Consider the following 24,869-nt stretch of genomic DNA (forward strand, 5'->3'; position numbering starts at 1 on the left):
TGAATTAAAAGTTAAAGTGATGTTTTCTTTGCGAGTTTGAGAAGCCCAGAACTAAATGAGTACAGTATGAGTTGGCTTTTGATTCTAAATTTCAGGTCAAATCTGATTACTGTTATTATTATTCTAAGATAGAATTTACGTACCGAGGAACTCATGACTTATGCAGAGAATTTTGTACAGAGCTTATAGTAGTATATTGCCTGTTCATCCAAAGAGTAATATAAAGTACAATGATTTGAAGTAAATGTTCTGATATATGGATATGAAACCCGATATTTATGATTTTGTGTTCAAATGTTGATTTGTCAATAAGGTAAAGTTGAATGTCAAGTGTATTAAGGATTTATACTGTCAGTGATGATATTGAAATGATAATGAGATAAGGTTATTATGAATTTCGTATCGAGATTCCCTCATCTCCAGAATAAGAGAGATGCTAACTGGGTTGCTGTCGAGCGTTTGATGGAATTCACATAATTATTTCAGTACGTACGGATTTCTTATTTATCAGAGTTAGTCGAGTTATATGTTTCTAGGGCAGTTAGCTTCCATAAAGTGTCAGTCTCTATTATTTTCGGATAGAAGTCTGAGGGTTATATCATGGCTATGGAAAAAGCTACAGAAAACTCTGAACACAAGGCTGAGTTGAATTGTAATTTTATTAAAAAAGTGAAAGTAATTCATGAAAGTTGAAAACAATTTCAGATCGACATAAAAGTTATATAGATTTGAAATTTAAAGATATTGGATTTCAGATCGATGACAAGGTGTTTCTGAAAGAATCGCCTCGAAGAGGATTATTCGATAAGGTTCAGGAAATTTCAAGAAAAGATGCCAAACCTCTTTTCTAGTAAGATTTTCGGGGGAAGAAAATCCCTAAAGGGGGGAGAATTGTAATGGCCCGATTTTGGGTCTAGTCGGAACAATGGTTTTGCGACCACAAGTCCGACATAGAAAATTGTGTTTTTATTATATTTTTATGGTCTACATTTTTATGAAATTATTCTGTAAGAATTTCGTTCGAAAATTTTAACATGTGGGCACTTAATTTAGTCAAAGGACTAAATTGTAAAAAGTACAAAAGTTGAGTTCTATATGCCAGAGGTGTCCAATTGTTATGAATTTTTAAATTGAAGATCTTTAAATGGCAATTAGACCATTGGATAATTTGTTAGACAAAAATGAACATGAAATAGGTGAAATAGAATATTTTTAAGTTAAGGGCATTTTGGTCATTTAGTAATTAAAATGAGTTAAAAACAAAATTAACAACCAATTTTTGTCCATCTTCAACCCCTTGGCTGAATTTCACATGAGGAAGACATAGGTAGGGTTTTTCAAGCTTCCAAGCTCGATTGTAAGTCCATTTTAGCCCCGTTTTTAATATTCTTTACATTTTTTAGATCCTCGTAGCTCGGTTTAGCTATTTCCACCATTATTTTGAGCTACGGTTTGTGATTAAAAATTTACCCATGGGTGGCATGCATGTGTTTTGATGTTTTATGGAAGAATATGAAAGTTTAAGGTGTTACAGTTGCTGAGGTGATGTGTATAGGAAATGAAAATTGGCTTTATGTTATAATGAGGTTATGCTTGGTTGTTTAACTTAAAATGTTCAGTAAGTTTAAGTTTCCTTGATACGAGCTTACTAAACACTAGTTTCTTATGTTGTTTTCTCTGTCATGCAGATCATCAGAAAGCTTGACTAGTTGGAATCTCGTCAGAGCACCATCACACTATCCATATGTTATTTTGGTAGTTTTTGTAGTTTTAGTTATTGGTTATAAATGGCATGTAATAAGATTTTATTTTATGCTAATTACCCATGTAATGTGGTTTAAGTTTAATTGTCTATATGTCTTAATGTTGGCTATAAATGTATATGTAAGCATGAGTTTTGGTCACTTGTGAATGCCTTGTGATTTAGATGGCTTTTGGTTCATATAAGTGTAAATGAAATGATTATACGGTAGATGTGTGAGGTAAGTTTAAAATATGAAATTATGGCATTGAGTTTGAGTTTGAGTTGATTTGAATATTTTCATGTGGTACTAATGAGGGTACATTTGTTGGTTGATAGAAATAGGTTGTATATGTGTGATTTTGGCATGTTTTGGTCTTGTTTTAATGAATTATCGAATGGGTCTAAAAGTTAGCTAATGGTATACTTGTGGCCTAAGAAACATTTTCGGTAAACTTGATTTTTAAGGTACATTTTGGTACACAGCACCTGAGACACGGGTTGTCACACAGCCGTGTGTCACACATGGTCTATTCACACGGCCGTATGTCTTTTTAAGTTTCAGGTGCAAGTTTCACAAGGTTTGAGACACAGCCATATAGCCCTAGTCAGTGAGTTACATGGTTTGGGAACACAGGTGTGTGGATTAAACACACGGCCATGTTTTTAGCCGCTCGAGCTAGTCTGTGTCACACGGCCTGCCCACATAGGCATCTGACCCATGTTTTAAAAAAATTCAAGTTTTTCCTGAAATTTATGTTTTGGTTAATTTTGATTCATGATTGCTTTTAAGTTGTTTTTAGGGCCCCGAAAGTTAGATTTAAGGCCTAAATAAGTATGTTTTCTATGATTGGAATGAATTATTGGTAATTATACTTAAGTTGAATTATTTGTTTCAGATTTAAAGTTAAAGGTTCTATTTTGTACAGTAACGCTTTATAAACCATAATCCGGCGACGGAGACGGGTTAGGGGTGTTACAAGATTGTTCTTTATGTGCCTCCTAATTCCAACTTGCTTGTTAATCGAACTCAACATCTCGACTTATGATAATCCTTCCATTGTTTGGGTTGTACAACTTGTAGCCTTTGGAGTTTGAGTCATAGCCAATGAAAACAAATTTTAAACTTCAACCATCAAGCTTCGATCTTTCTTGGTCGAATACATGTGCATAGGCAATGCTACCAAACACCCGTAAATGTCTAACATTTGGCTTTCTTCCACTCTATGCTTCTTGAGGTGTTAGACAATTCATGTTCTTTGTTGGCGAGCGGCTGGACAAGTAAACTGGACAAAAAAAAAACTTCGGCCCAAAATTCATTGGGCATATTCTTTGCTTCAACATACATCTAGCTCTGTAAAGAGTAGTTCTATTTTTTCTTTCCGCTACACCATTTTGTTGTGGCAATCTAAGCATCGTTAAAAGACGACGAATTCCATGTAGTTTACAAAAAATCATTGAATTAATTGGAATAAACTCATTGATTGATTGGAAGTGATTTTGCCTCCTCTATCAAACCTTAAATATTTTATCTCATAGCCACTCTCCATTTCAACAAGAACTTTGAAAATTTTAAATCCAAAAAAGGCTTCAGATTTTTTCTTTGAGAAGTAAACCAAGCCTTTCTCCTATAATCATAATAAAAAAACAATAAGTATTTACTTTTACCAAATGATGGCAGATTGATTGGTCCACACACATCGATATGAGGAAGTTGAAGAGGCTTGGTTGCTCTTGATGTTACTTCTTTCGGGAAGCTTGATCTTACATGCTTGCTTAGGAGACACACCTCACACAATTGATTAGGATGACTAATGTTTGGAATTCCTTTAACCATCTTTTCTCCGAGAACTTTGAGTGCTCCAAAATTTAAGTGGCCAAATCTTATGTGCCAACACCATGCTTCATCCTTCACACTAGCCTTCAAGCACTTTGCTTCAATTGTCTTGAGATTTAGCATAAACATTCTATTCTTTGACATGGATACTTTAGCAACTAAGTTGGCATACTAATATCTAAGCTAAAGGAAACAATCTTTCATGTAAATTTCATAACCCCTTTCAAGGAGTTGTTCCAAACTCAAAATATTGCTTTTTAACTTGGGAACATAGTAAACATTGGTAATAAGGCTATGGCCACCATCCTTTAGAGAAATTAGAATGGTACATTTCCCTTGGATTTGGACTTTCAAAGAGTCTCCAAATAAAACATTGCCTCTAACCTTCTCATCAAGCTTCACAAAAGCCTCTTTGCATCTGCACATGTGATTGGTTACTCCATTTTCAAGATACCATATGTTTGCATCATTGCTTTCTTCATTCTTATGTGCTAGCAGTAAAGTTGGCTCTTCAACATCTTGTTGATTTTTAATGAAATTGACCTTCTCTTTGTTTTTGTTAGAATCATTTTGGCATTCTGAATAAAAATAGTCAAAATTATGACAATTGTAACATTCAATACTACACTTATCATACCTCCTTTCATTCGATCTTCGATAATTACCTCTTCCTCTTCCTCTCGCTCTTCCACAATTTCTAGTTGATGGGCTCCCATTATCGTTGTTTCTATTTTCACAATCACCTATTTCACGCCCTCCTTGGCCAAAACCTCGTCTGTGACCTTTTTGTTTGTTTTCTTCTCTACAATCTTTCAAAAATACCTTGGCTTTGAGAGCTTATTATAAGGACTCGTCTTGTCTCCTCTTGAAATTGTCTTATTGTGCTTGCAACTTACCCATTACTTGTTCAATAGTCATAGAGTTTAAATCTTTTGACTCAATGACACAAGCTACATAATCAAACTTTGGAACAAAATAATAAAGGATCTTTTCAATAACACGAACCTTTTCTAAGGCATCTCCATATCTCTTCATTTGATTAACAATAGCCAACACCCTTGAATAATAGTCCAAAATTGAATCGGTTTCCTTCACCTGTAAAGCTTCAAACTCACCTTGTAATACTTAGAGTTTAACCTTCTTCACTTTGTCAACTCCTTGAGAGAAATTTGCAAAACCTCCCATGCTTCCTTTACGGTGTTAGCATTAGCTGCTTTCACAAATATCGATTCATCCAAACATTGATGGATGAGGATGAGGGCTTGTTGATCCTTCTTCCTTGTCGTCGCCAAGACATCCCTATCTTGTTGCAACAAAGATGCCTCGTCTTAAGGAAAATCATAATTATTTTATGTGATCTCCCAAACATCTTGTGAGCCAAGTAGATCCTTCATACGAAGGCACAAATTTTCATAGTTATATTTTGTAAGACGAGAAAATTGAAATGGAAACATTCCATTGTTGGCCATCTTCTTTCAATATCAAACCAAGCTTTGAATACCACTTTGTTAGAAGGAGGTGGAAGAGAAATAACCTTTAGGAAAGAATGAACTCACTTTGTATTGAATTTTGTTTTCTTTCACTTTCTCTTACCATGCTTCATCACATACAACTATTTATATAATTGTTGTAAGTGACTATTGAGTTCAACACATTCATGTATCCTAGTTAAGTACATGCATGAATACTAGATACATGTTCTCTAAATACATTCATTAAATACAAGTACACGTAAGTAATAAACAAGTATATTTTAGAATATTACAAATTATAATATTCAACACTTCCTTCTCTCACTTTCTATAACTTCTTCCTTATATGCACCTTTGAACCAAACAAAACCAATGAAAATTTGATATATTTGAGAGATTTCCTAACATTTTATAAAGAACTTAAAGATGGTTAAATATGCAATATTAAGTTTAAATTTTAAATGAACATGAGGTGGATGTAAGTAATACTAATATGCTTATGTGGAATATCAAGATTGAAAAAAAAAGGTTGCGTTACTTTTTCATCCAACTTTTAACGATACAATGACTAAAATTTTAAAATTTAATAAAATAAATTAATAATTAAAATAAAAAAAATTAATTTTGAGTGAATAGAAACACACACAAAAAAATGGATGACAAATAGTATAATTTATCCTACTTATTTTTCTGAGCTAAAATGGTTGTAAAAATTCCAAGAGCTATCGAAACACCTGGTCCCCCTTCCATATATGCAAGCGTTAACCAAACACTTTGTTACGCTTACTATTTTCTCATCAACAAAGTCTGAAGTGAAAACAATTCAAATCGAGCCAAAATGTTGTTGCTATACTGTAACAGAGATCAAATGAAATGATATATATACACTTATATATCAGAAAAGTGCAGCATAAAGAAATGCTTTTAAGTTGTAGATACGACTTTACTGAATCTAAAAGTGGCATACACGTATTACTTACAAGACTACACAACTTCAAAGGTTATTAAAGAAAAAGCTGATCCTTATGTTTCGAGACACTAAATTCCAACTCTCAAAATGACTCTTCCATTGAGGTTTTGGAAATAACGTGAAAGGAAGTGGTCAGCCAAGTGTCAGGTCCAAAACCCAAATTTATTAAAACAAGTTAAACACGAAACATATTTGTGAATTGGGACATTTAAGGTTTCGTTTAACCGCATGGCACCAATGGCATGCACCCATTCTATGCATTGATAGGGTATCAAATGCTTAATAACCCTTTTTGTTGAACACCTGATACAGTGCCCTTGGAGTAGTTAATTAGAATATGATCTAACAACTTCAAAGAATATATATTTAACAGACGAAGAATGACAATAATTACATGTGTGGGATATTGCGGACTAACGCATAAAGGATGCCTTAAAAATGCAGTTTGTCTTTTAACAAATATTATCACTCCCGGGACCAACTCCATGACCGAAGTGCATAGGATCTCCAGCAAAGCCTTCCATGAGAGCGAATTTCATATCCTCGGAAGGTTTCCAGTGCCGCTTCCTCTGGTTGATAAACCAATTGTTGATTTGCTTCTGATCTAGTCCTGTTATCTCTGATAATTTCAATTTATCCTCCTCCTGCAATCACCACAAACCCTTCCTAACCATTAACCCCTAGAGAAGCATATCAAACCTTCAATAAAGTGTAATCTCGAAATAGAAAAGAAAAAAAAATTTCCAACTCCATACCGACTCAATAATGCTTTTCAAAGATGATTACATTTTTAAGGCCAAAAGAAAAACATGATGCTCATGATGTTAATTTACCCAGCAAACAATATGTTCAGTAAAAGCATCATGAAGCATCGAATTGCATTTTACACATTTCACTGAAAAAATAGATAAATTAGTCTTGTATGTTAGATCAAAAAATAAATTGGTCATTTTTATTAAAATAATTATCCATTCTTATTGTCAAAAACTAACATGGTTGACGAAATAGTCAATCACATGTATCTCATCCTAACTTATAATGACCAATTTTTTAATAGAAATATCATAAGTACAATTAATTTACCCATTTTTTAATAAATAGGAGAAAATACAATATAACTCTTAATAAAAAGGTCTTCATAGTAATTTCCACCCAATATCTTCCTACATCCCAAATACATGAAAAAGAACGCCCCTCAACCATAATGCAAAAAGAATAAATGAGTTCCGGCGCTCCTTCAATGGCTCTTAGGCTATGTTTAATATTGCTTTTAAAAAATATTTTTGGGACAAAAAACATTTTTGAGATAAAAATATTTCTAAATAAGTTATTTTTTGAGAGAAAAATACTTCTCCCAAGCCAAAAATTAGCACAAAAATACTTTTTTAAGAAGCTGAAAATTTTAGTTTCTCCCCAAAAATACTTTTTTTCCAAAGCCTTACTCTTTTTTCTTTTTTGTAACATAACAGTTGTCTCAACTGTCATTGTTTTAGGACTTAGTTGGGTTGAAAAGATACTAAAAGAAGTGTACGTTTGGTCGATATGATTTTAATGAACAACTGAATTAGGGTTCAGAGACAATGCAGTGGTCTTTCTACTGATTCTTTTCAATGAAAAGTAACCCCAAAGAGAGCAAATAAGCATTTAGAAATGATAAGTTTTCCGTTGGAATTGAATTAGCTACAATTGTTTTCTCTCTCCTTTCACGAAATTCCATTGAAATTCATCAAAAACTGCATAGGCAAGAATGAAAGAAAAAAAGTACAAGAGAAGAGAGAGCAATGTTGAGTAGGAAATAAGTTGTAGTGTAATTACCGTTGGATAAGGCCATCTATAATGATTGTTCCACCAATCAAGCAGCGTGACCCTTGCTTCTTTTGGTAGCTTACCCTTTTTCCTTTTCTTCAAGAATTCTTTCCTCAAACTGCTGAGATAGCCACTGTATTTGCGCATCAGCATTCCTTTAATGTCCTGCCTTCCACACTCATCTTGATTTTCAAAACCTTCTACCTCCCCACCACTTAACTCTTCCACAGAACTCCCACCACCTTCATCTGAAAAGAAATGCACATAAGATGGATATCCCAGTCATCTTTTTGGTTCTTGTTGGCTCAATGGAATGCCGAGTAGTAGGGGCATGTTATATATGTTATGGGGTTCTTAAGCGTTTTTGGTACTTCTGGTTTTGAGGTGTTTTTCTTTCTACATTGGACATGATCTTAGAGTTTCTTAGATTTTTCCATTCTTGGATGGTCTTCAACCCTTTGTATTCTTAGTTAAATTCTGAATTGGAAAAAGAAAAAAGAAAGAACAACCTAAGCATGATCAGCAAAATAGGTGAGTAGACAACAGGAAGTTTGGTTGGATCAGGTTACCTTACATTTTCAAAAGTAATAAGTAGTGCAAGATTCCAAGGCAATACTTATTCTATAACAATTTTACTACTCGTATAATTTTGGTCAACTATATCCTTTCATTTTATAACATTTTTATATATTAAATAAATATTTTTATATATTTTTAAAATTATTATAACATAATATTTTAACTTAAAATGTTAATAAAAAAGATAATTTTTTCAGTTATTATAATTAATATAAATAGTATATTAATCAAATTTAAATATTAATTTAAAATTTATAAAAATTTGTGTAACAATATTTGTTAGAGTGAAATTTTTAAACTCCATAAATAGATTTAAGGAGTTTTGGGTATCTTATTAATATATATATATTTAAAAAAGAAAAGACATCAATGTTTTAAGATTGCTTGCGTATCAAATACTCCTCTATTAATTATTATAATATTCCTTTAAATGTAATATTTAGATTTCTATAACAAAAAATAATAATTTAAAATAATGATTTAAAATTACAAAAATGTGTGGATGGTAATTTTTGGTACAATGAATTTTTTATAGATTTAAAAAGTTGTATATATTATAAGGGTATAGTAAATTATTAAAAATATATCTTTAAACAAATACCAATTTTTTAAGACGGCTTTGTATGCCAAATACTAGTCTATTATTATAATAATATTACTTTAAATAATGTAATATTTAGACTTCTATAACAAAAAATAGAATGTGAAGCTTTAAAATCAAATGAAAAAGTTTCGTTAACTTTCAGATGAGTCCAATTAATGTTTAAGAAATTAAATTTGTTAAGAAAAAAAATCAAAAACAATAGTAAATTAGTAGAACATTTTTTTCTTATATTTTAATTAAATAAACCAAACAGAATATCAATTATGTTTTAAATAATATTAAATTTTCGCAATCCTATTACTAAAAATTCTTTAACTAAACTCGGATTTTCAACTCAATGATAGTTGATGAGGGAAAAGAATATCTTTTACATGCACAGTAGAAAGGAGATTGAACTCTTCAGAGATTACTATATATATTGATTCTTTTTTTTAATGCAAAAGCACACTACTTATAGTATTAGTATAATAGCAAATATGTACATATAATTTTGGATGAGAAAATGCACTGTTAAAAAAACTTTACCAAAGGGATAATCCAAGTTCTTTGTCAGTGCTCCTTTACAGAGATCACTTAGCTGTGATTTGATGTTGCTTAAGAACGTTGTCGCTTCATTGAATGGCTTTGATAGCTCTTCTTTGTATCTATGGAGAACCTCACAATATGATTCCTTCAACCAATTAAACAACAAATGAAAACCAAAAAAAAAAAAAAAAAGGTCATCCAACTATTTATTCCATGCAAACAAGTATTCTTCTCTCTCTTTCCTTGCATTTTCTCGAGAACCAAACAAAACATAAAAATAGTTTGAAGTACCATGAACTCGTCCAGTTCAGGATCAGCTCCTATCTCACTGCAAGCATTTACAGACCGGTTCTCACGGCCAATTTCTTCAAGAAGAGAGGCCAGCTTAGGCGGTGCTCCAACCTATATTTAAAAAAAAAATTATTATTATTATAATTAATCTTAAAAAACCAGAAAAAAAGGGTTAAAAACACAAATAACCACCTTTTGGCATTCGATGTAAGCAGATACTAGGTTTGGATAACGAGGGTGATTCGAGATCTGGGACTTGATCAGACCAGACATATGGGATCCAGTGGCATCTGTATCAACTTCTTGATCATCAAATTGAAGTAAATGATCAACTGGACTGAGAAAATCAGTTGCAGTAAAGTTTGGTGCAGCAAAGTTATTCACCCTTGCAATACCATTAGAACACGAGATTATAGGATCATCAAGTCTATACAAATCCTCCATACTCACCAAACAAAATTTAACAAAATAGAAATCTATTAATTAACTCCTTTGAAGGCAACTTGGGTTTTGAGTAAAAATCTGTTACTTTCCCTAGGATATATCAAATAATTAGCTTAGAGTAACCCTAGAAATGCAAGGTTTTGAGTCATTGTACACCAAGGAACTAGTAGTTCAAGAAACAGTAGCAGCCATTAGAGAAAGTAAAGAGAGGGAGGAGGAGGGCAAAGAAAGCTAGGGAGGAAGCAAAAACATCTGAGAGGTCAGAAAAAGTGGTTTTCTCATCTTAGCTGAAGTTGAAGTAATGACAAGGACCAGACCTTTGCTTTTTCTTTTCCAATAAGGCCTGAGAGAGAGAGAGAGAGAGAGAGAGAGAATGTTGGGTGCGGATTACATTTTTTACCCATTGCAGAGATGTGGTAGCATTGATAAGAGCTAAAAACAAGGGGGAGGAGGGGGATTAAACACTCACCACACGTGTTCCCACGCTCTGCAACAGTGATCACTGTTCCATCACTCATTCACTCATTTAGTGAACTTCATTTCATCTCATCTGACCAACAAACAGAAAACCCTAATTTATTTCTTTCATTTTTTTAAAGATTTTCAACTTGGACTAGCATTTAATTAATTACTTAGTTAGGAGGCCATGCTTTACTTTTGTTGCGTAGAACTAAGGTGAGGTAAATGAAATCTATCTAATTCTCTGAGCAGATAGACATGCCATTCTGCCACGTTTCTTTACGAAATTGGTTGTCTTATTGAGATGTTAGCCCCTACAAAAATATTATGGGAAATGAAGTACACTGCAGCGAAATACACGGTGGTTTTGCACAGCACATCAAAGTAAACAAATTCGTTTTCAAGTTTCAAACAAATTTCATTTCACAAAGATGAGTTGTTATAATGTCAATCAAATGGTCAATGACTAAAAGATAAAAAGAGAAGTTGAAAAGAAGCTAACCACGTCCTAGACTAGTAGTAAGAATATTAAATTGCGAGTATGATATGATCTGCAATAGGAATCACCAAGACAGTAATATAGCACAAGTTCATCCAATAGAACAGAAACTTTTCAGCAACCAAACTTCAATAGCAGAAATAGAGTCCCAAACAGGATCGCAGAACAGAGAAGAAGAAAAGAAGAAAGGAAAGAAAAGTTCTAGTATAAGTCTACTGAACCTGGAAGGAAATAGCTGCAGCCACAAAATGATTACAATACTGACATAAAAACTTTCCCTAGGTCATCTATTTTTTATTTATACTCAAAGAGCGTTGCCCATTCCAACAATAAACCAACTAACTAATACAACACATAGTCCTTAAGGACCATTGAATTGGTCTTCTGACGCGTGGCTCTTTCTGTTGGCTAATGGTATTTCAGTCATTCCTCCATGTGGCTCTTCCTCAACAAGATTTTCCACATCACTCAATGGTTTTTGGTTGGTCACACTACCCCCATCTCCTTAAAAAACCTTGTCCTCAAGGTTCCAAGAAGGATATGCAGCTTGAAAATCGGCCACTATTAGAGAAATTATTGCAGTTAGGAAATGGTTAAGTTGTTAGCAGCAATTGTGTGATTATGATATCTTGTTTTACATTAGTTATTACCGATTGTATCAATATAAATACAGAATTTATGTACTCATCATTAATCAAGATTAATGAATTACTTATTTTAGTCTATTCTTTCAGTATGGTATCAGAGTTTCTCTTTTGCTGATTGTTGCGTTAACAATGGAGTCTGTCGCATTGGCAGAATCAGTAAATGGCAAGTTTCTCTTTTGCTGATTGTTGCGTCAATGATTGCGTTATTTCGTGACAAGTTTTAAATATTTATAATTAGTCGTTCTTGAAATTAACTATTATCGCGATGTAGGCAAGTGTACCTATTGAACAATAGTATAGTTTTGGCAAGACCAGATTGTCGAATCCAAAGGAACTAAAAGTACTAGTAATAATTGTCTTTTTATTATCTAACCTAAGAATAAGGGGGTTTTATTTTAACTAACTAATTAACTAATCTAAGAATTCACAGAGAATGGAATTGGGGAATTACTTTTGGAAAACGATTGAATTAAGACAATACCTAAGGAAAAATCCACCTAGACTGTACTTGTTATTCTGAGTCTGAATCGGACGATTTATTCATTTAACTTGTTCCGTGGAGATCCCTAAGTTATGTTATTATCCCTATTCAAGACTAATAAAGTCTAATCCCTAGATTGAATAATCGAGACTTTTCTCTAATTAACACCCTAGGGTTGCATTAACTCGATCTATGGATCCCCTTATTAGGTTTCACCCTAATCCGGCAAAATCTTGTCACCCTATGTCTAGGCGCGCAAACAACTCCGTTTAATTATGACAAACGTACTCTTAGACAGGGTCTATTCCTCCTCTGAATAAGAGCTTATCTTGAATCAGTATCCTGAGATATCAAAACAAGAATTAAGAACACATAATTAAGAACAAGTTAAATATTTATCATACAATTCAGAAAATAATAACAAGATTCGTCTTAGGTTTCATTTCCCTTAGGTATTTAGAGGTTTTAGTTCATAACTAAATAGGAAAACATCTCAGAATAATAAAGAATACAAAACATAAAGAAAACTCAAAACTCCTGAAGGGGAAATTGAGGAGAGATCTTCAGTCTTGATGATGAATCCGGCTTTTGAGATGGATCAATCGACTTCTTTGGAGTAATTTCTTACTCCCTCCCTGTGTGTTCCTCTTTCTTCCTCCTCTAGGGTGTATTTATAGGCTTTGGAATGCCTAAGAGCCCTCAAAATTAGCCTTTTCCGAATTGGACTCAACTTGGGCTCGGTAGGGACACGCTCGTGTGACACCCCCGTGTGCGATTACTTCAAGCCGTGATCGAGCCTGCCAAATTGACACGGCCATATGGTCTGCTCGTGTGAGGAGGTCCAGGTCGTTATGATTTCATAATTTGGCCCATTTTCTCCGTTTTTGGCCCGTTTCTCGTTCTTTTCGCTCTCCTATGCTCTCCTAAGTATAAAACATGAAATTAAAACATTAGGAGCATCGAATTCACCAATTCTGATGGGAAATCATCCATAAAATGCGTTAAACATGGGGTAAAAATATGTATAAATTACGGTTTATCAAATACCCCCACACTTAAGCATTTGTTTGTCCTCAAGCAAAATTCTCAACTCATAATCAAAATAAATTCTTCTCAATTTATAATTTCTATCGATTATATCTCAAAATAATCCATAGGTAATCATACATTGAGAATTCAACTAAAAGAACATCACAGTTTCAATCATTCCAAGTTGAGCATTTTATTCCGAAAACATAGGTGTCTCCTCTCGTCTAAGTAATTTCCTTGTATTCAAAATGTCACAGAGTTTTACATCCTCACTAAAGATTCACTCAAATCACTCGAGGTGTTTAAGGACAATAAATGAAGCACTCAATAGTCAATAATGAAAAGTCATTACCATAGGCTTGCATAAAAATTAAATATCCACCACTGTAATTTGAGGTAGTCTTTTCATGGCATGAGTGGGTTAATCCTAAGTGCCTTAATCATTTTGACATATCAAATCAAATGGTGTGGTCTTAACATGCATAATCAAACAAGTTCTAGAATAATAGTTCAATACTGACGCACTCAAGGCAATAATAAAAGTGAGCATGAAAGAATTAATAGATGCTCAAAAGGCTAAAAAATCTCACAAAAATTATGGCTTTTTGATGTTTAAAACTTGTGAAACCAACTCAAAGTAATACCTAAACTTTGGGGAAACAACATAAGATTTTAAATTCTTAAATATCAACTTATCATGCTTGATTCTCTAATGTCTTAAAGTTTAAACAATCAATGCATAAATGCCTATGTTTTAATTCAAGATATATCAATCAAAATCATAAATCAATTAAAATTTATCCTAAATATGATATGAAAGCTTTTCAAGAGAACAAAGCAGTCATTCAGGGATTTTTCTGATAGGGAAATGAAGTAAATACCCCCCCACACTTAAGATGTACATTGCCCTCAATGTACAAAAATAGATATAAGAATATAGAAAGAAGATAGGGAGAGAAGTGAAACTTCTTGTATGATGAATTCTTCAAACTGGAGTTTTGGAGAGTAATTGGTTGGAGAGTAGAGGAGGATACTCCGGTGGTGGTAGAGGTTTATTAGTCTATAAGTCCCGCGCCAAAAGAATATTATATCTAGTGGTAGCTATGGTTGTGGTCGATCAGGACATGGCAGTCGTGGAAAACCTTGCTCGGTGGAGTTTTTAGTTCCTATGCGATGATGAGCTTAGGGGCTCTATATAACTGTGATAAAATCAGGAACTTTTTAGGGGATATTAGTAAGAATAATCACTCTTAATGAAATAACCGAAATTGATAATAAAATAAAAATTTAAAAATAAAAAGTAGTTTTAATAAAAATTAAAAATATAAAATAATAAATAAATGTTTTTAAACATTTTCATCACTGGATGGTTTGCGAGGTGGGACTGGCGATAAGATGTGGAGGTGCTGACAAATCTACTATAGAGTAGCATCAATGTTGTCAAATCGTTGAAAACACTGCTGCTCGAATCGAGTGAGACGCTCAGAGATGTCAGCATATGAAGCCGCCGCATGAACTGGACAAAAGGGTGGTGGTGGCTGAGTCGGCGGGTCCTCGTGCTGTGGAGGGACATCATCAGGAATTTCCTCGTAAGCCTCTTTCTTGGTAGATTGGGCGAGACAATATTGAGAAGGGTAGGTTCCTCGGTGCTTTTCGATCATCCTCATGCTAAGCATGCTCGAGATGCCTTGTGGAGACATCTGGCCAATGAGGGTTAAGGATGATTCTTGGGCGGCGGTGCTGAGGAGCCCGAAGTGTCGAGCCAACCGAGTAACATAAGGGCCAATGGAGATGACCCCCTTCCTATGCCGCTCCGTCTGGTGTTGAATTACGAGGGTGATGAAACAGGCTTGGTTGATGACGTGTCCGTGCGACATACACCATAAAAATTAGGCGTCATGAATGTTGACGACGCCGGTGCTCTCTCGCCTTCCTATAATCGTGTGACCTAAAATGGCGTATAGGTACCTCAGAGATGGAGGGAGAGCCAATGCCTTAGAGCGGCTAGGATTGTAAGTGGCCCACCTGGTACTAGTGCGTCCCAGCACCGTGAAGGAGAACGATGGATGTGGCGGTTGAAGGTCCGTATATAAACCCAGCGCCGTATCGAATTTTGAGACGTTGAGCTGGAAGACTAATCCGCCTAGGCGAAATTGGACTGTGCTAGGATCATCTTAGTTCGTCATCACGGTTTGAAGATGAAATGTGGAGCATAATTCCATCATAAGCTCGAGATACGTCGGCTCGATGATCCCAAAGAAAAGCTCCCAAAGGTCGGTGGTTAGAAGGGCCCAAATCGCTTCAGCCAACTGAACTTGTTCTACCGTAGCCCAGTCGATACAACGGCCTGCAATTAAAGGTCGAGCCCGGAGCATTTGGAATAGTTCTTCTAGGGGCCTGATGGGGAACCTCAGGAAAGGGTGACGAACTTCTGCGGTAGGACCCTAGGAAGATGACGCTCCCTTCCTTTTCTTTGAAGCAGGGACAGTGGCCTTTCTACCACGTGAAGATGACATGGTACCTGCAAATAGAATCATCAAGTCGTCTTGATGAGTGGTCAAAGTAAAACGAATACAAATTTTAAATAAAAATCATAATTTCAGCCACAACTATCAACACTTAACAATTTTAATTAAACTAATCCATACTTTTGTGGCATTACATAATAGTAGCATGAATAAAAAAAATTTGCAAAGAATATTGTATGGATGAACAAAAATGTCAACACAAAAGGCATGAGAAATCATGAATATTTATGTAAACTAGTCAAATGGAGCAGAGAAATCACGTATTGAGTAAGAATTTTAACATGAGAAAGATAATAACTATTCTAGATATAACGTTTGTATGATAAAAATAAGAAAGGAACATGAAAATTTTCATATTATTATGATAAATAGCCCTAGAAATCAGTAAGAATAAACGAGAAAAGAGTGAACAAACGCTAGAAAGAGGAGAATGGGCGTCAAAAATGGAGTTGGAGGCGGCACACGGGCGTGGCAAGGAGGGCGTGTGGACTTGCAGCGGCTAGGGTTAGGGTTTTTGGGTGAAGAAGACAATGAAAAGTACAGCCTATTTATAGATTTTGGGGCACACGGCCAAGTAACACGCCCGTGTTCCCCAATTTCAGCCCGTGTGATTCGCAAATTTTGAATTTCGGCACGTCTGACATTTAGTACACACCCGTGTTCCTTGGGCGTGTGGGTGCACATAGTCATGTCACACGGCCATGTCTGGCATTGTTCGCTTCTCCCACGCCCGTGTATGTAAACCCATGCCCGCGTATGTAAACCTACGCTCGTGCCAATCTAACAGGTTCAACCACGGGTGCTAGACACGGGTGTGTCACACGCCTGTGCTGTTTTAACAGGTTCACCCATGGTTCTTCCACACGGACGTGTCGCACGCCCGTGTTGCTTTGGCTGGTTCGACCACGGCCATGTCACACGGCCATGGCGTTTTATCGTAGCCCGTGTTTGGAAAAATTGTTGCCCTATTTTCACACGGCCTTAAGTACGCCCGTGTGGTTAGCCGTGTCTCTGTGGAAGACCTATATTCAAGAGCTCTGTTAGTAAGTAAGGTGTTGAAGACTAAATTTTAAAGAAGTTAATACAGTTAGTGCTCGGGTTGCCTCCCGAAAAGCACTTATTTATAGTTTAAACTCGACTTACCTCTCCTTTGAATAGTCATGATGGTTCGAGAAGTTTATACTCCTCATTCCTGCTATCAATCTCATCAAAATAAGGTTTTAAACGGGTGTTGTTTACCTTAAAAGTGCCTAACTTAGGGTGACTTACTTCAACTGTACCAAATGGAAAAATACTAAGTACCGTAAGAGGGATTTCTTTATTCGGTGTGGTAGTGACAATGTGAGGATCTACGGCATCTAATAAGAATTTATCTCCAACCTTAAGTTGATGTGGGAAGGTGTTGAGCTTGTCCTGGCGTAGTTCTAGTTTATCATGCATTCTTGGTTTATGCGTCCGCCATTCATCTAGCTCCTCGATTTGTATCCTTTGTTCTTCATGAATATGTCCTCTACCATTGCTTGAGAATGGCTCATGTACTTCCTTCAGACTCATTTCCTGCAAAGTAGGTTGCAACATATTGTCAGTTTTAGTAGAATGGGTTAAACGATCACATTCAATTTTCGATGTGTTGCCAAAATTGCGAGCTTGAAGGGTGATTGTTTCGTCTCCCACACAGAGTGTGAGTTCACCTGTGCCAACATCAATGATCGTTTTAGCAGTTGCTAAAAAGGGCCTTCCTAGAATTAAAGGAGTGTTGCTATCCTCTTCTATGTCTAGAATAATGAAGTCCATGGGAAATATAAATTTATCGATTTTAACTAGCACATCTTCAATAATACCCCTAGGAAATCTTATAGTTTTATCTACTAATTGAATGCTTATCCTAGTCTGTTTGGGTTTCTCAAGACCTAATTGTTTGAACATTTTGTAGGGCATGACGTTAATACTAGCCCTTAAATCAGCTAATGCATTATTAACATCTAAACTACCAATTAAGCAAGGAATTGTAAAACTCCTTGGATCTTTTAATTTGTTCGGTAGCTTATTTTGCAGAATAGCTGAGCACACTGCGTTTAGCTTCACATGCGACACCTCGTCCAACTTCCGCTTATTTGCTAAAAGCTCCTTTAAAAATTTCATTGCGTTTGGCATCTACGATAAGGCTTCAATAAACGGTAAGTTGATGTGTAATTGTTTTAAGAGTTTAAGGAATTTACCAAATTATTCATCTGAGCGGTCTTTCCTTGTCGCATTGGGGTATGGCACACGAGGTTTATATTCGACATTCACTGATTTATTTTTATTATGACTTACCTCATCTTGACCTTTGCTTACCACAGTTTTTTGCCTCGGTTCTGGTTCAGGCTCAATGACTCATTCGTCATCTTAAATATTAATTGCGTTGAGCTGTTCCTTTGGGTTGGGTTCAGTATTACTTGGCAAGCTACCTTGTGGTCATTCAGATATTAGTTTAGAAAGCTGACCTATTTGAGTTTCGAGCCCTTGGATTGACGCTTGTTGATTTTTAAGTGCTGTTTCGGTGTTCTGAAAATAGGTTTCTGACACCGATATAAACTTTGAAAGCATCTCTTCAAGGTTTGGTTTCTTTTCCTGTTGGTAGGGTGGTTGTTGGTAGCCTGGAGTTGGTCTCTGATTTCCTTGGCCTCCCCATGAGAAATTTGGGTGGTTTCTCCAACTTGCATTGTAAGTGTTACTATATAGATTGTTTTGAGATCGAGAATTATTACCCATGTAATTTAACTGCTCGTTATCCATGTTGTGGCCATAAGGTTGGTATTCCGAATGGCTTGTTCTATCTACACTTGCTTCGCACTGTATTACTGGGTGAACCTGTGAAGAACTAAAAAAACCATCAATTTTCTTATTCAAGATTTCTACCTGATTAGAGAGCATGGTGACCGAATCGACATTATAAACACCAGCTATTTTTGTTGGCTTTGTCCTCATAACTTGCCACTTATAGTTATTCAGTGACATCTCCTCTATAAACTCATAAGCATCTTCAGGTGTTTTATTATTGATGGTTCCGCCAATAGTTGCGTTAACCATTTACCGAGTTGAAGGATTCAGGCCATTATGGAACGTTTGAACCTGAAGCCAAAGCGGTAACCTATGGTGAGGGCACCTTATCAGTAAGTCCTTGTATCTCTCCCATGCATCATAAAGAGTTTCTAAGTCCATCTGCACAAACGAAGAGATATCATTAGTAATTTGGCCGTTTTAGCCGGCGGGAAATATTTTAATAGAAATTTTTCGGTCATTGGTTCCCAAGTAGTAATTGACCCTCGTGGTAATGAGTTCAACCACTGTTTAGCTTTGTTTCTCAATGAAAAAGGGAATAACCGAAGATGAACGGCATCATCAGAAACACCATTAATTTTAAATGTATCGCATAGTTCCAAGAAGTTTGCTAAGTGAGCGTTGGGATCCTCATCCTGCAAACCATCAAACTGAACAAAATGTTGTATCATTTGAATAGTGTTAGGTTTTAGTTCAAAAGTATTTGCAGCTACAGCAGGTTTAACTATGCTCTATTCAGTTCCTGTTAAAGAAGGTTTAGCATAATCATACATAGTGCGTGGAACAGGATTTTGATTAACCGCAATTACAGAAAGTAGCTGATTGTTTTGGTTTTCAGCCATCTCTTCAGTTAGGGGTTGAGTATCGTCCTATTGCTCGTTCTCTGTGTATCTTAAGCTTCGTCTTATTTCTCTTTGGTTTCTGAGAACTGTGCGATCGATTTCTTCGTAAAAAAGTAGTGGTCCTGATGGGTTTCTTCTAGTCATGAACTAATAAAACCTGCCAAGAGAAAGAAAAAATAAATTAATATATAATAAAAAAATTAAATTAAATTGCAAGAAAAATAAATGGCTAAAGTAATAAAAATTAAGCGTTCCTAATATCTTAGTTCCCGGCAATGGCGCCAAAAACTTTATCGCATTATTTCGTGATAGGTTTTAACTATTTATAATTAATCGTTCTTGAAACTAACTATTATCGCGATGTAGGCAAGTGTACCTATCGAATAGTAGTATAGTTTTAGCAAGACGAGATTGTCGAACCCAAAAGAACTAAAAGTACTAGTAATGACTGTCTTTTTATTATCTAACCTAAGAATAAGGGGGTTTTGTTTTAACGAACTAATTAATTAATCTAAGAATTCACAGAGAATGGAATTGGGGAATTACTTTTGGAAAACGATTGAATTAATACAATACCTAAGGAAAAATCCACCTAGACTGTACTTGTTATTCTGAGTCTGAATCGGACGATTTATTCATTTAACTTGTTCCATGGATATCCCTAAGTTATGTTATTATCCCTATTCAAGACTAATAACGTCTAATCCCTAGATTGAATAATTGAGACTTTTCTTTAATTAACACCCTAGGGTTGCATTAACTCGATCTATGGATCCCCTTATTAGGTTTCACCCTAATCCGGCAAAATCTTGTCACCCTATGTCTAGACGCGCAAACAACTCCGCTTAATTATGACAAATGTACTCTTAGACAGTGTCTATTCCCCCTCTGAATAAGAGCTTATCTTGAATCAGTATCCTAGGATATCAAAACAAGAATTAAGAACACATAATTAAGAATAAGTTAAATATTTATCATACAATTCAGAAAATAATAACAAGATTTGTTTTAGGTTTCATTCCCCTTAGGTATTTAGGGGTTTTAGTTCATAACTAAATAAGAAAACATCTCAGAATAATAAAGAATTGATCGCAGTGATTCGTAGCAAATAATAAATATTTATAATAAAGATCAAACCTAGACTAACTATTATCACGACGAAAAGGCAAGCGCACCTATCGAACAATAGTATAGTAATGGCAAGATCGGGATATCGTACCCAAGGGAACCAAAAGTACTAGTAATAACTATCTTTTTATTATCTAGCCTAAGAATAAAAGGGTTTGTTTTTTAAACTAATTATCTAAACTAATTAACTAATTTAATTAAAGCTAAGAGAGAATTTGGAAAAAGACTTGAAGAGAAGCAATTAAAAAAGACAACACCCAATGAGGAATCCACCTAGATTTCACTTGTTATCTGACTCTGAACCGGACGATTTATTCACTTGACTTGTTCCGTAGAGATCCCTAAGTTAAGTTATTATCCCTATTCAAGACTAATAACATCTAATCCCTAGATTGAATAACCGAGACTTTTCTCTAATTAACACTCTAGGGTTGCATTAACTCGATCTATGGATCCCCTTATTAGGTTTCACCCTAATCCAGCAAAATCTCGTAACCCTATTTCTAGGCGTTCGATCAACTCCGCTTAATTATGCCAAATCTACTCTTAGGCAGGGTCTATTCCTCCTCTGTATAAGCACATCAAATCATGAATTAATATCTGAAATATTAACTCAAGCATTAAGAACACATAATTAAGAACAAATCAAGTATTTATCATACAGTTCAGATAATAATAACAAGATCCATCATAGGTTTTAACCCCCTTAGGTATCTAAGGGGTTTAGTTCATAATAAAATAAGAGTACATCTCAAAAGTATGAAAATAACAAAACATAAAGAAAACTCTAAAACCCTTGAAGGAATTCTGAGAGTGATCTTCAGTCTTGGAGTAGCTCCGGCTTTTGAGATGGATCGTCTGGCTTCCTTCAAGTAATTCTCGGCGTGTGGTTCTGTGTTCCAGAAAAGTTCTAGAGAGCCCCCTTTCTAGGTCATACGTAGGGTGTTTATATAGGCTTTTAATTGGCTTTCTTCCCCTCTAAGTATCCTTTTTCCATGTAGAATACAACTCCTTCAAAAAGGAACACGCCCGTGTGCCACGGCCTTGTGACGTGGTTGCCAGGCCGTGTGCGATCCGTTAAATTGCCACGGCCATGTGAGCCGTGTAAACCTTGGTCGACACCTTCGAAAGGCACGGGCGTGTGAGCTGCCCGTATGGTAAGGCTTAGGCCGTGTGGGTCTTCTCAATTTGGTCCGTTTTGTCCCTTTTTTAACTCATTTTTGGCTTCTTTTGACTCTTGGTGCTCTCCTGGGTACAAAACATGAAATAACCGTATTAAAAGCACCAAAATCTACAAATCTAGTAGTAAGCATCCATAGATATGCTAAGTATTTGGGGTAAAAACATGTATCATTTGGCGTTTATCAAATACCCCCACACTTAAGCATTTGCTTGTCCTCAAGCAAAATTCTCACTTACTACTAGAATCCATTCTTTTCAATCACAATATCAGTATTGATAATGTTACAAACTATTCCACGGAAAATTATACAGTGAGAATTTAACTTTATGGGCATTAAAGCCTCAAACAATCTAAATCGGATATTTCGATAATAAAATTATAGGTAAGCTCCTTCCTTTAAGTAATTAACTTTAGTCCTAAATACACAAGAGATAACATCCTCACTAAAGATTCACTCAAATCACTCAAACTGTTTAAGGGTCAAGATTAAGTACTCGATTGTCTAACATGAAAAGTTATTACTATAGGCTTGCCTGAAAATCAAATCTCCACCACTTGTAAATGATATGATACACTAATCAAAAGGTCTTTGCATGGTTGTAATGGGGTTTAGGTTACAGGTATGGATACAGGTCGAAGAACAGGGGTTAGAATAGAGATAATTTCAATATGTTACCCTACTATCAAAAACTTAATTACTGAATCACAAACAAATAGCTAGAACTATTTTACATGAGTTCATGACAACTTTAGCTTGCTGAGAATTACACACATTTTTTTAAGAACAAATCAAGTTAATACAATACAGAAATTATACTTCATGATTTAGTAACAAAAAATGGTGAATATAGTGAAGTAAGAATATTAAATTCAATCTCGATAAAAATGGTCAATCAAGTAAGAGGATTTCAACAATAATGGGTTAATGGGTTAATGATGAGGGTTAATCAAAGAAAAAGGTTAATAGGTTCAAAAGGGGTTCACTAAGGGTTTAATTATGTTGGAAGGCTTTTCATGGAGTAAATGGGTTAAATCCTAAGTGCCTTTATCATCTCAGTATATCAAATCATACGTGTGATCTCGACATGTATAATCGAAGCAAGTTCTAGAATAACAGTTCAATGTTGACACACTTAAACCACAAAAGAAGTGAGCAAGAAAGAAAGCTATATGCTCAAAAGGCTCAAAAATCTCACCAAAAATTTGGGTTTTTGATGTCAGTCCTGTATACTTAAGATTTCAAGATAATACGTCAATTTAGGAAAATAATCTAAAAATTTTAGTTCTCAAAATATCAACTTATCATGCTCGATTTTTTAATGTTCTATAATCAAATGATCATGCATAATTCCCATGGTCTAATTCATGACATACCAACAATAGTATAGATCAATCAGAATTCATTCTATCAATATTATGAGAAAATCACTTAAGAACAATACCAAATCCAAGGATTTGAGAATAATGCAATAAGTTAGGTTCCATGGTCACCCCCTACACTTAAGATGTACATTTCCCTCAATGTACAAAGATAGACTAGTCAACATAAAGAAAATCATAAGAGGGAAAGAGGTGAAACTCCCTGTTAGAAGGATGCGAAGCTTGATTTTGAGGCTAGAATGTTTAGGGAAAATGGTAGTGGCCACTGTTCTTGGCTAGATGAAGAAATTGGGTCGTTGAACATGGCACTCGTTAGGTATTTATAACACCCCATACCCGAGATCGTTACCGGAGTCGGACACGAGGGGTTCACAGACTAAATTCACTTATTTTCACAGTCCATTTTAAAAATTTCCAGACAGCTGACTAACTGCGTCACTGTCACCTTAAAAATCATATCTTGAGTTCCAAAACTCGAAAATCAGTTTTGTAATTTTTCCCTGAAACTAGACTCATATATCCATCCATAAATGTTTTTCTAGAATTTTTGGTTGAGCCAATTAGTACAGTTTATTAGTTAAAGTCTCCCCTGTTACAGGGTTCGACTACCCTGACCTTCCTGCATTGCGACTTAGATAACTCCTTATACAGGGCTTCAATACTTATTCCATTTGTTTCTAATGAAACTAGATTCAAAAAGGAATCTATAAATATATGGAATGACTTCTAATTATCTCTGGTTAATTTATAATGAATTTCCAAACTCAGATCAGGGGATCCAGAAATTGCTCTGGCCCTGTCCCACGAAAACTTGAATATCTCTTAAAATACTACTCATATGACCGTTTTGTTTCTTCCATATGGAAGTAGATTGATCAAGGTTCGATTACATAATTTATTCACTATTTAATTCCATTTCTACTATTTTTAGTGATTTTTCAAATTCACACCACTGCTGCTGTCAGCATCTGTCTTTAAGGTAGACTTTACCTATTACGTAGTTTCCATGATTCAACTAGCCCTTTAGCATATATAGCACAAAATATGATCATGATTAAACATTCCAATGGCTAATCATTCCCAAACATTTCCATACCTCTTAACGAACATCATACAAGACGATTATAATACTAAGCTCAAAGTGTATATAAGCCATTTTCGCATGGCTATCCAAATTTATACAAAACCAAAGGGTCCATGACCAACAACAAAACGGGTAGTCCTATACATGCCATTTCAAAGTTCAACCAAAAGTGTACCAAAGGGGGCTTTGATAGTGTGGGCGACTTCGACTTCAATAATCCCGAGTCCGATAGCTGACGAACCAAAATCTATAAAACAGAGATTCAAAGAACAGAGTAAGCATTTAATGCTTAGTAAGTTTGAGCCATAAAATTAGACACAACTAAAGTGTAGCATCATATGGCTAAACAGATAATTTCATATGCACAAATTCTCAATATCATACTTACTTCACATTACCAACCCTTATATTCATACACAAAAGATCAACTTAGCCAAAGGCCGGTAGCTCATTTATCGATTGAGCGAATACTAATTGTAAGGGATCAACTAAATCAATGCATATACGAGACATACCT

At 35.1% G+C, this 24,869-nt stretch overlaps 2 protein-coding genes and 1 non-coding gene across 4 annotated transcripts; 1 reads left to right on the forward strand and 2 right to left on the reverse strand.

Moving 5' to 3' along the window:
• Nucleotides 1-3,761: 3,761 nt before the first annotated feature.
• Nucleotides 3,762-4,294, reverse strand: LOC107894338 (uncharacterized). Its single transcript, XM_016819621.1, has 2 exons — nucleotides 4,216-4,294; nucleotides 3,762-4,156 (listed from the first exon to the last, which is right to left on the reverse strand). Exons 1-2 carry the CDS (start codon nucleotides 4,292-4,294, stop codon nucleotides 3,762-3,764), a joined length of 474 nt encoding a protein of 157 aa, XP_016675110.1.
• Nucleotides 4,295-6,161: 1,867 nt separating this feature from the next.
• LOC107895047 (homeobox protein knotted-1-like 1) lies at nucleotides 6,162-10,881 on the reverse strand. 2 transcript variants are annotated; one of them, XM_041086043.1, is made up of 6 exons: nucleotides 10,739-10,881; nucleotides 10,018-10,210; nucleotides 9,826-9,936; nucleotides 9,535-9,679; nucleotides 7,836-8,074; nucleotides 6,162-6,664 (listed from the first exon to the last, which is right to left on the reverse strand). In XM_041086043.1, exons 2-6 carry the CDS (start codon nucleotides 10,096-10,098, stop codon nucleotides 6,473-6,475), a joined length of 768 nt encoding a protein of 255 aa, XP_040941977.1. In that variant the 5' UTR covers nucleotides 10,099-10,210; nucleotides 10,739-10,881; the 3' UTR covers nucleotides 6,162-6,472. The 2 variants fall into 2 exon arrangements, with proteins under 2 accessions (XP_040941977.1, XP_016675731.1); XM_016820242.2 differs by lacking the exon at nucleotides 10,739-10,881 and having other exon boundaries at nucleotides 10,018-10,671.
• Nucleotides 10,882-19,042: 8,161 nt separating this feature from the next.
• LOC121213136 (small nucleolar RNA R71) lies at nucleotides 19,043-19,148 on the forward strand. The gene has a single exon (XR_005908505.1). It is a non-coding gene; the product is annotated as a small nucleolar RNA R71 (small nucleolar RNA).
• The last annotated feature ends 5,721 nt before the right edge of the window (nucleotides 19,149-24,869 follow it).

This window comes from Gossypium hirsutum, chromosome A13 (genome assembly GCF_007990345.1).
Source record: "Gossypium hirsutum isolate 1008001.06 chromosome A13, Gossypium_hirsutum_v2.1, whole genome shotgun sequence".
Lineage (NCBI taxonomy): Eukaryota > Viridiplantae > Streptophyta > Magnoliopsida > Malvales > Malvaceae > Gossypium > Gossypium hirsutum.

Bases quoted from the DNA above. Each gene is read 5' to 3' on its own strand.
- LOC107894338 (XM_016819621.1), bottom strand. From the start codon at position 4,294: ATGGGAGCCCATCAACTAGAAATTGTGGAAGAGCGAGAGGAAGAGGAA. The intron at 4,157-4,215 runs GTATGATAAGTG...ATTTTTATTCAG, and splicing joins CGAAGATCGAATGAAAGGAG to AATGCCAAAATGATTCTAAC.
- LOC107895047 (XM_016820242.2), bottom strand. From the start codon at position 10,269: ATGGAGGATTTGTATAGACTTGATGATCCTATAATCTCGTGTTCTAAT. The intron at 9,680-9,825 runs GTACTTCAAACT...AATTGGTTGAAG, and splicing joins CTGAACTGGACGAGTTCATG to GAATCATATTGTGAGGTTCT. The intron at 6,665-7,835 runs GTAATTACACTA...TGGTGATTGCAG, and splicing joins ATAGATGGCCTTATCCAACG to GAGGAGGATAAATTGAAATT.